Source organism: Odontesthes bonariensis, chromosome 17, assembly GCF_027942865.1.
Source record: "Odontesthes bonariensis isolate fOdoBon6 chromosome 17, fOdoBon6.hap1, whole genome shotgun sequence".
NCBI classification, from domain to species: Eukaryota; Metazoa; Chordata; class Actinopteri; order Atheriniformes; family Atherinopsidae; genus Odontesthes; species Odontesthes bonariensis.
The window spans coordinates 35,430,760-35,442,467 of NC_134522.1; the positions used below are offsets into that span (position 1 = coordinate 35,430,760).

General features: G+C 42.4%; 1 protein-coding gene and 1 long non-coding RNA gene across 2 annotated transcripts in view; both read right to left on the minus strand.

The window, feature by feature from the left end:
- Nucleotides 1-3,999, minus strand: part of arid4a (AT-rich interactive domain 4A) — a 58,351-nt gene extending 54,352 nt beyond the window's left edge. The window contains exons 1-2 of the mRNA XM_075448371.1: nucleotides 3,825-3,999; nucleotides 2,826-2,876 (exon numbers count right to left, since the gene is read on the minus strand). Coding sequence (XP_075304486.1) covers nucleotides 2,826-2,831 — 6 coding nt within the window. The 5' untranslated portion in view covers nucleotides 2,832-2,876; nucleotides 3,825-3,999. The remainder of the gene's footprint in view (nucleotides 1-2,825; nucleotides 2,877-3,824) is intronic.
- A 4,930-nt stretch (nucleotides 4,000-8,929) lies between these two features.
- On the minus strand, nucleotides 8,930-10,955 carry LOC142366213 (uncharacterized). Its single transcript, XR_012766745.1, has 3 exons — nucleotides 10,458-10,955; nucleotides 9,427-9,612; nucleotides 8,930-9,340 (listed from the first exon to the last, which is right to left on the minus strand). It is a non-coding gene; the product is annotated as an uncharacterized LOC142366213 (long non-coding RNA).
- Nucleotides 10,956-11,708: the final 753 nt, after the last annotated feature.

The window sequence follows — 11,708 nt, forward strand, 5'->3', positions numbered from 1 at the left end:
TCCTAGTTTAGGGGTCACGACCCCGAGCGCTCCAAATACCACTGGAACCACTGTTTCCTTCATTTACCACATCTTTAAACTTCCTCCTTCAGACCCTGGTATTTTTCAAGCTTCTCGGGTTCCTTTTTTTGAGGTTGCTGTCACGTGAAATTGCTCCATCTGCCCCTGCTGCCTGGTGCTGGGCTGTTTCGGAGGCCTCTTTGCACAGCCTGCACCTGGGCTCCTGTGTGATGTGGTAGACCTCAGCCTTTTTGTTGTTGTGCTGAGGGCCTGTTCTACAGCTGCCATGATTACTGCCTCAGTACTGTCTTTCGGACTAGTATATACAGGACTTTTGATAGATGCCGTGCAGAGGCCCATCGTTCCGGGATGGTTCCTTCTCTTCTTCCTCCACCCCTCCGCTGGGTTTCTGCTGTCCAACTTAAAGACAATTCTGTGCAGTGAATTCAGCTATCCTTGCATGTACGATGCCTGCTGTGTAGACCGTGCAGAGTGAAGTGCAGAGCGAAGTGCAGAGCGAGCAGTCCCCTGCTTCCGAGCAGCAAACACCGTAACAGGCGCGGCTGTCAGCAGGTGGCAGCAGGCAGTGATACGAACGGAGAGAAAATAGGGCCAAGCGATTGTGAGGTCTGACTTTTTCCTGGAGAACCATTTTGTGATGCAAATGTATTACTCTTTTGAACGCATATTGTTTTGAAAAGCATAAACGCTTTATTTTTTTAAACCCCAGCCAACTAGCCGGACTACCTTCATCAACACCAAAACGAGGCTGGAACTCTGCTCACAGGACGCAGCAGGGGGTAAGAAGATGTTCAGAAATGATGTTGCTGATATGGGATGTCATACAGCTTCATGTCAAAAGAGGCAAACTATCCCTTAAATGTCGTTCCTAATCAATATAATGAACACCCTCCACAAAACATATTGGTCAGAAAAGTCTTCAGTCGGACAAACTTTCAGTTCCATTACAACAAGGACAGGTAAACAGAATCATTTTGATTCCCAGCAAGAGAGGGTAGTGATTCTTTAAGCTGAAATCCATAAGATGACTGATGGAAGTCTTCACTTCTTTTGGTAATCAATTCATCTTTGAGGACTCAAAAGTGCTATTCCAGAACATTACTTGCTTCCCCTGTGCTGCACAAACACCACGCTGGAATATTCCAAACTGGGACCCTTTGCAGCTAAATTTTTACTATACGTCACAGCTACAGCACATTCTCCACTTTCATACATGAAAACTGCTGCAGACTGACCTGATCACCAGACACAACGTTTAGTTCACATCTTCAAGTGACATTTACTGTGGAAGCTTCAGACACTGAGTAAAGGGCATAAAAGCTGTGTGCCGGGCACGGCCCCGTGTGGAGAGGCCGGTCACTGACACAGTGTGCTGAAACTGAGAATGTATGCATCGTTTTCAGACAAAGAAAAAAAGGATTTGATCATTTAAACTTGACCAAGTGTGACCATACGAACATCTCTGCAACCGAATGCAGTTAGCAGGGAGGCTGCTTATTTACTAACCCTGTTTTATCAAGACTGACAGAAAGTGAAGAGCTGGTCCGGCATTATTACTTTTTAGCAAGAATTCACTGTTGAGGAAGGCTTTGTTCCTCTGCTCAACAGAAGCCTAATATCAATTAATAACTTCCATTTCCAATTTAGTAACAAAATGATTTAGAGCTACAGTAGCCTGCAAAAGTACTCACCATTGGTGTTTGATTCATTTTTGCCATACAGCTTGTAATTCTGATAGTTTGGCCCCCCCAAGGTTTTATGTAATGGACCTACACAAAATAGTCTAAATTGGTGAAGTGAAATGTAAAAATAACTATTTCAAACATTTCAAATGGAAATAACATGACAGCAGGTGTGTATCTCATCAAAGAACCACTGTAAGCTGCACTATTCACAGAGCTCTGCTTTACTGAAGAGTGTTTACTGAAACAAGCATTTAGAGTTCGCCTAACAGCTTGTATGAGACACATGGAAGAACGTCACATAAGACTAAAACTACACTGAAAATGAACATTTTGGCCATCAAGGAAAACATCGTGTCTGGTGGTACATTGCTCCAAGAATAGCATCCCCACAGAGAAGCATGGTGGTGGCAGCATCATGCTGTGGCGGTGTTTTTCATTATCAAGGTTGTGGATAGAAAAAGGGAATGGTGCTAAATACAGGGAGATTCTTGAAGAAGACCTGTTTCAGTCTTTTAAAGATATGAAACAGGGAAGGAAATACGACGATGAGCCGAAGCAGTCTGGACCTCGCTCCATCTGAGAATCTGTGGCATAACTCATGGAGTTTTGCTTAGAAAAATGGACAAAACTCCCAGTGGCTAGATGATAAAGAAAACCCCTAAGAGAGTTTTTTTGTATCCTTTCTTGTTTACTTCAAAATAAATTCAAGGTTGTTGTCCCAGATATGCATTTTAACTCCAGGTTGTAAGCCCAGTGAGGAGGTAAATGTACCATTTTTATTGTTGATCCTGGGGTGGAGACTCCAAACTACAGATGAGGAATAATAGTATAATTTTTATTATTGGCTGACCTTCACATATTTGTAATAAAGACTGATTTAAGTGCTGAACCTAATCTTATTTTGTGCTCACAGATGAAAACAGTGGCCTATCACTATAACACCAGAGCTGAAGCCTGCCATGTAAAATCAAACTGGAGATGAGGTTCTGATCTTGAAGAATACCGGCATTAGGCAATCAGGGCCCAGTGTGAGTGATCAGAAGCTAGTTCCAACAGAATCTCTCATCGTAATGTAGACAGAGAGCTTAAAGTGTTCAGTTTGTGTAGCAGAGCACTTACCTTCATCTTTCCTTCTATTCTAAGGAGTCCAGCTCGAAATACTTTGGATCACTGAAAGACAAAATCAGGGTTAAAGATGGGATTAATAGAGCTGGCGATGCCAATGAGGATAGATGGGACAGAGTCTAACTGACCCGAAAGTGTAACGTTTTGAGCTATGTTAAGCTAACAAACTAGCCACGCACTTCTGTTAGCTTCGGCATTCTTTGCTGGCTGAGCTCCCCCTCCTCCTCTGCCTGGATCAGAGCAGATATGTGTTACAGCTCCCACCAACTTAGCTAGCAACATCTACTTTCACTGAACGAGAAGTCCCAATTCCAGCTGACATTGGGGGGGCTCTGTCGGTGGGTTTGTGTGGAGCACAGAGCGACTGCAGCGCGACAGCAGAGGAGCCTTTTTACTTCCCGCTCCGCTCCCACAGCAACTGAGTCACGTCGCCATCACAGCTCGCTGTGGCAGTTAGCCCAGCTAACTTCACCATGGCTGCTCCCATCAAAACCGCGACGTGCTGCTGGCAGTGGGCTCACTGCTACACAACCGCGTCGCAACCCACTGTACCAGACAGCGAACCAGGCGGGTTTCGTCTCCCTCGTCTGTTCAAAGCGGCATTTAGCCATTAGGCTAACAAGCGACGCAACTAGCTAGTTTGTGATCACACGGCGGTTTTAGCAGTCTGGCAGCAGCAGGGTAACCCTGACTGAAGACCACATGAGTTCTTATTTGGTTCTGAATATAAACAAAGTGACAATCTACGAATCTGTGACATTGGACGAAGCGAGTGCTGTTAGGAAGTTATTTATTTAATAAGCGGCTCTTCCACAAAGGCTCAGGAGCTTCACATTTCTTCACTGCCATTCAGTTCACAGTCAACCCCTTTCTACAGAATCCGGTTGGCCTCTCCACTGACATCCACCCGCTTCTATGTCACCGGTCTGTCAATTATTGTACCCGGTCAACGTAAAGTATCGTTCGGGACAAAATATGAAGGTTTATACTTACATTCGCGACCGCGACGGCTTCCTCTCTCGCTCGGGCTGCAAAGAGATACACGAACAACAAGCTGTTGAGCCCCGAGGTGGGTTTCCTGACAGGTGATTGGCTGTGGTGACAGCGATAGTCATAATACAGATATCTGATTGGTGGAACATTTCCCCGATTTCCATAGGATGTACCTCATGTGAAATCGCTATTGGTGGTTACGAACGCGGCGCCACGAGGGAAATGACGAGCACTGCTCGTCTTGTTGTCCAGTAAGAGGGGAGTTGAAATAGACCACCATAGAAAACCGCAATTGGCCATTTAGGTTTTGTTCCAACAGCTGCATGTTGTTATTGGTTTAGCGAGCTTCCTTGTTGTACCAACACCGTGAGAAGCCGAGCCCCGCTCCGTGCCGGAGAGCCGCTAACTGAACATAATACAACAAAAATTTCCTTTTTCTTCCCTTAAATCAATAACTCAAAAAATATGGTTGTAAATATTTTGTGGATACGTTTTAAATTGCTCCACCGTATTTTTGTCACAAAAAAAGTTTTGTCAACTAGCGCGGCTGGGGAGGAGCATCACCGGGACAAACGGCTGAAAACTAGCCTTCTGAGCTCTTAGCTGAGCGGGCATCCATTCCCAGTCTGTGCGCTGAAGCCGGATGGAAGTGGTGAAGGACGGAGGGAGGAGTTTCTCTCTCAGATGGAGAGGAATGTGTAAGGAGGTGTCGCCTTTGAGTCAGCCACGACCTGTCAGGGTCATCAAGCTTTATTGTGTCATTCATTCTTCCAGCGTTACTTTGCTGCACGACCTGAAGTGAAACATTCAACAGAGTTGACCAGCTGCTACTAGCTTGTTGTTACCATCACAACATGCGTGTTGTGTAATCCATGTGGTCGAGGTGCGCGTGTTGGCCGCCTGCGCCTCTGAATCTGAGCGGTGCATCCAGGATGTGCGCCGGCTGCTGAGCCTGCAGCTGAGCCGGCTGCTGAGCCTGCAGCTGAACCTGCAGCTGAGCCTGCAGCTGAGCCGGCTGCTGAGCCTGCAGCTGAACCTGTAGCTGAGCCTGCAGCTGAGCCGGCTGCTGAGCCTGCAGCTGAACCTGCAGCTGAGCCTGCAGCTGAGCCTGCAGCTGAGCCTGCAGCTGAGCCTGTAGCAGAACCTGCAGCTGAGCCTGCAGCTGAGCCTGTAGCAGAACCTGCTGAACCTGCAGCAGAGCCTGCAGCCTCCTGTCCGCTGCACCGGCCAACACACTGAGGGGGTGCGATGGATGGATGGACATTCAATTATCAACCAATACTTTTATACCCACCATGCCTGATGATAGGCTTCCTAATCAAATACTGCTGGATACAGTAAACAATTGGTGGATGGGTTTATCATACGGAGAAGACTGGAACAACTTAGAGATGACTTTCAGGATTTTTTGTTCTAAAATCACTTGTAGAACTTTAAATCTTGTCTGTATATGTTTGGGACACACAAAAAAACTATAGATCTACATGCAGACATTATATATATTAATATGACTCCAGTTATTTATGCCACTGAGCTGCCAGCCAGCCCCACTGCTTCTCTTGCCATAAGCCCCATATCCCCCCCACCCACCCTTTCCAGCACCCCGCATCGTCCTGCCCCTCTCATGTTTATTTTGGGGACAGTGCATACTAATGAATATATAAATGTAAAAATGCAAGATTATAGCCAGAGCTACTCTCCATCTTCAGTCCCTTGGCAAGCCACATAAAACATTAACATATTAGCAGTATACAATAATATTAGCAGCAGGAGATTAAAGTGCACAAAAAACCCCTGAAAATATAGTTTAGAAAAAAGGGAAGAACAAGCAATAGGAAATGAAGGTGCAAAAGGCTACAGGCCCAGAGGGTATCAACTCGAGGTCCCGCACAGACCAACTGTGTTAATACAGTGGAGTACATCTGGAGAACACAGGGGTGGACCATCACTTTTCTGCTTTTCAACAGCACAGAAAGACCACAGTTTGTGGACCAGGAACCATTCCGCCCCGCTCCTGTTCACCCCCCACACCTGATGCTACACTTGAGACCTGATGCTCAGCCCAGCACGCTGCCACCCCGAGGACTTTGTGCACCGCTGCCAGCAGAACTTCCTCCGGTTCAGTTGTGGCATCAACTGTCTGTTGAATGGATGTTCGCCAAGCTATCATCACTCCTGGACAATATCTCTCCACCCAAGCATGACACCGTGACCGACTGTACATCCAGCACTGCTCCTACCAGACCACACAGAACTGAGAGCATAAAGCAGAAAAACATTGAAATTACAGTCAATTGTGCAATAACCTTTTTGTGTACACTTTTTATTTTGTATCTTGTCTTTGTATACTTGATTTAAGGACTGTATTTCTGTTTTTGGTCTATTCTTAAGTACGCTGTTGTAGTAATGCAAATTTTGCCTCTTCTGGACAAGTAAAGCATTATCCTATTCTATTCATCATGTGTGGTCATTTTTTAGGTGTTTTTCTTTTACAGAAATCGTAATGTAGAATCCTCGAGACAGTCACCCTTATGTGATATATTTATATAATACACAAACTGGAACATCTGAATGCAGCACAAAGATCTGACATTTGCAATGTGAGTGAATCAGAACTCAATGTCAGAACCCCTGAACATGTGTATGACTATAGGCACAGACAGCTTGGCCTTCTTCTTCGGGTCTAAACATTCTTCCGTAGGGCTTTACAAACACATTTATATGTTAAAGCAAGTTGTTGCCACTTGAGGGCAGAGTCAGAACAAACTGCTTTACTTTGACTCTGCTGTGAAAAACACGTGAGTTAGTGAGGACAAAGAATGAATTGTGATAGAAACTAAGGCCGCATTCGGACAGAGCCGTTCTAAGAACGGTCCACCTAGAATTTTGTTCTGATAACTGCCCTTCCCCAGAGGAACTGTTTCAGTTTGCATTCCCACATGAGTCGGGACCTGATAGGGGCTGATGCGACGCAGCCGTCTGCGTCAGTGACGTGTTACTTTAGCGCCACATTCAACAACAAAACAGAACAAAACAAAACCCGGTAAAAGTAAGGAGAGAAGAAAAAACACCACCAAGAAGCTAACATGGAGAGCGGGGAGGCCAACGTGTTCATGGTCTGCATGATGGTGATATTAATCATGGAGGATCACATCGGGCGTCTAACATGGAGGCTGGAAGAGCTCACAGAGAGAGTCAGGAGACGAAGGATGGAGCGCAGGCCGTACTTCTTGGTTTCATGAAGGAAGGAAGCAGAGCGCCTCAGACAAAGGAGACCACGTGGAGGTTTAACTTATTAAACACGCGCAGGTTGTGTCCGTGTCGTATGAGGAAACATTTCAGCCTGACAACATGACAAGGGGCGGAGCTACCGACCACCAAACACCTCCATAAGATGTGTTCCAATAGAACCCAGAACAGACCCAGCTGAGGAGAAGGAGCTAAAATGGTTCCAGGAACTGAGGGCCGTGGTCCTGAGTCCTGAGTTCCTGTATGTCCGAATGCGGGAGAAAACGGCCCCGTTCCTGAAAAGGTTATAGGAACTGCCAAAGGTTCCTAGGAACCTTAACCAGATCTGGATGCCCTTATCTCACAGAGATGGCTGGAAAAGGTCATTTGTGAATGTTGTGGATACCCATGCATTTTTAAAATTGTTTCAAAATATGTAGGGACTGGGTAATAGTTGCCTTCCTTTTTATATTAATCATTATTGATGGAAAGGATGAACAGAGTAAAATAGAAAGTGAAAGTTGCTTCTGCAATCTGAAGCCATGCAGGGGCAGTGCCATTCCACCCCCTTAACCAGTGAGATAGCATTAAGATTTGCTGCCCTGTAATATGAGCAAAGGTTTGGTAGGGAGAGACCACCTAAGGTTTATGGTCTTTCTATAAATTCTTTCCTTATGTGCCTTATTTATTATTCCAAATTAAGGGAGAGGCCGTCGAGTTGAATGCCTTAAAAGAATATTGTAGTATAAACACAGGTGTAGCTTGGAACAGATATAGATATTTAGGTACTATGTTCATCTTTTTTTTATTTTTTTTTTTATAATTTTATTTATTTAATTTTTCCAACTTTTACAACAATATAGATCGTATATACATATTTTAGCATCATAGAAGGAAAAATACATTTTTTAATACAAAAATATATACAAAACAACATTAAAGAAAACCCTCTTACAATACAATCAAAAAGTTGAAATATACCAAGAGAGTCTGGCTGCAGACCTGCACTGTCAGGACCCTGTTGGAGACCGTCACCTGCACTGTGAGGACCGGAAGTGCACTGTGAGGACCGGAAGTTGATTCGAAGCCTTTCAAAATAAAAGCGTGTGTATCGGAAGCACGTATTTTTAAACGATTTTAAACGCTATATTTTTCAAGAGGTCCTCACAAATGAATTAATTAGTTAACAGTACGACATAAAATCTATCAATTCCCGGTCTATTGTTTTTATTTGTATTGTAAACTTTTGTTTGGTCACTGCACACATTTTCTCTTAGGCTCATATTCATAAGCCAACATCTCACAAGATGCCATAGGCCTATACTGTACATTTTATTGTGTACTATAGAGTAAGTCACTGCTATTTCATTATCATTTCATGTTGACTTTATCGCACTGGTCTTTATATATATATTTGTTTCAATTAGTTTTTCTGTTGTATTATTCTGTATTTTTATCCTTAACCACCATAAATTTCATGTTTGGTTCTATGTCTATGCCAATTATGTTCTTTTTTTTTGTTACTTTGTTTATTGGTAGACTTGTACAACATATACAATTTCATCATCATCATCAAAATATATATATATATATATATATATTTTTTTTTTCCCTTTCTTCTTTCTCTTCCTCCAGTTCACAGTGTATGCCCATACACGACTACAGTTATTTTCCATTATATTTCAACATACCACCATATAAACTTTTTTTTTTTTTTTGTCACACAAATATACACAAATGACACTAGACAGTTGACGCATAGACAAACACATAAGCATACAAGAAAATGGGGCAGAGAGAGAGAGAGAAAAAGTAAGAGATAGAGAGAGAGAGAGAGGGCTGCTGGAACACCTTAGTACCACTAAATAGTACCCTAACTCTTGATATCTACAGTATAATCTTAGTCAAATTATTAAGGGATCAATGAGAAAACATAAAAAGCACACCAAGTCACAACATGATCAAATGTTCTGTAGTGTTTATTCAGTCAAACATTCACAATATGACAAAAAATCTTTGTTTTTGTCGACTACCTGTTCACAAAATATCAGCATGTCGTTAATATTGTGAAATATCATTTTGAAAGGCTCCAGGATCGCTTCTCTTTCATCCTCGTCCAGTTCTTCGTTCCACAACCTCCCATACTGTAGAGCAGCCTCTGCCTGTTCCTCTTCCCCGATGCCCAGAACGTCAGGCAGGTCCAATCTGGCAGACAACAGTGGTTTGTTGGCCTCAGCCTACTCTGCTGCATGTCTGCAATTTTGAAGAATGCGATCTTCAACCGAGTCCTATGGAAAAGACAGAAAGAAAGATGTCTGTACTATAGCTGCCACACCAACAGTATCTGACCAATAGATACTGTGCAAAAGCTTACGCCTTCCACTGGTGTGTCCACATCAGCAAGTCTGGCTCTCTTGGAGACCTCTGCCTGCTGCTCTTCTTCCTGAGTACTCAACTATTAATATGAATACATGCATTATACATACTTTATACTCTTACCTGAATTTGTAGTCCAGTTTTCTCTGTCCAGTTGCCAGGATTTAGTGACTGGGATAGGTTTCTAAAAGACAGAAAGTGAGGTGTCAGATGTTCTTCACTGCAACCTACATTCCCTTTATTTTCCTTTTACCCTTTTACAAACCAAACCACAACCTGCCAGAAGTTTGTAGCGTAGCGTTGGCTAATACTTATGAGTACAAACAAACAGACAAATACCTTATGCTTACCTTTAAATAAAATGCCACCTTTTGTATGTGCCTCTAAGTGGCTCTGCAGCTTGGACAATTTTGCTGGTTTAAATTGTAGGCACAGAGGGCAGTGAAACAGTTTGCAACATGACGTGCAGCGTTCCATTTTGGGCGTAGTGCCGGCGGTTGTTATTGAAATATGCATCTGTAAGAGACAAATAATGTCGTAATAAGTAAAACTAAATTATATATATATATATATATATATATATATATATATATATATATATATATATATATATATATATATATATATATATATATATATATATAAAAATGGCGCATTTAAGTGAGCACTATCGATACGATAACAACTCTAAAGACTAGCCAAAAGTAAAAAAACCTGATTCTTTAAAATTAATATAACTTTACAGTATATAGTTATTGAAATATGCATCTGTAAGAGACAAATAATGTCGTAATAAGTCAAACAAAATTAAACAAGTCAGCACTATCGATACGAAAAATGGCACATTTAAGTGAGCACTATCGATACGATTACAACGCTGAAGACTAGCCAAAAGTTTAAAAAAACCCTGATTCTTTAAAATTAATATAACTTTAGAGTATATAGTGTGCAACGTAACGTTAAGGTGAATAAAGACTGTTTCTGTTTCTTCGTATGAAAGAAAGTTGTTTTCACTCGACTTTTACTCACCTCGTCGTCTCCACAGTTCAAATGGGGAACGAAAAATACGTGCTCCTCGCTTGTCGCTTCGGGTCCTCACAGTGCAGGTGACGTCACAGTGCATGTCTCCAACTAAGGGTCCTGACAGTGCAGGTCATGGGTCCTGACAGTGCAGGTCTGCAGCCAGACGCCTCTCAAATATACAGCCTATGCCTCTTGTACATCTTGCTGGCTTTCCAAAAAGTCAGTAAATTGTTGCCATATTTTGTAGAAACTCTGTAGCTTCCCCTTTTTAGCATAAGTCAATTTTTCCATGGCCAGAGTGTTGGAGAGGGTCTTGAACCAAACATTGACAGAAGGTGCCTCCATAGCTTTCCATGAGGTGGCAATACAGTATTTAGCTTGTAATGAGCACATATAGACCATCTTTTTATCTGCATTAGACAATCTTAAGTCTGTTGGGACAAGTCCAAGAATGAACAACTTAGGACAGACAGGCAATCAAATGGAGCTAATGTCAGAGACTCGTTCTATTACCTTATCCCAAAATTCCTTAATTTTAGGGCAGTTCCACAGACAATGATAAAGTGTGCCCTCCTCTAGACAACACTTAATGCAGAGGTCAGGGTTATTGTTGTTGAAGCGGTGCAAAAGGGAAGGAGTCATATATGTACGCATAATCCATTTATCCTGTATAAGTTTAAATCTGGTGTTGATAGTTTGACTCTGTGCTGTGTGACACACCATTTTCCATTCGTCCTCAGAAATGTCTGTGTCCATGTCACTGGACCACTTCATTCTCTTGTCATTTGAAGATTCATTGGAGTTTTCCACAATTAAGCTATAAGTAATAGAAACCTGACCACGACTGTGCATATGATTTAGTATAACCTCTTCAAGAGTGGACAGTGGTTGTTTGTTTATCTGTTGTTTGTACTTTTTCAAAATATAACTCCTAATTTGCAAATATTTGAAGAAGTGGTTCCTGGGTATATTGTAAGCACTATGTAATTCTTCAAAGCTATACAACACCTTATTTGCATTGTACATGTCCCTAATTTTACTAATACCTTTCATTGCCCATGATTTGAACCCTGGATCGTTTCTTCCTGCTGTAAATCTGTGATTTCCCCAAATTGGGGTGAACCCTGATAGATCTGAGTCAATGCCTAAGTGTGTCTGCACTTTGTGCCAGACTATGATGGAGTTTTTAACAAATGGGTTGTGTGTATTCTTTAACATGTTTTTTAATGAATCAGAAAATAAATATAACTTTAAAGG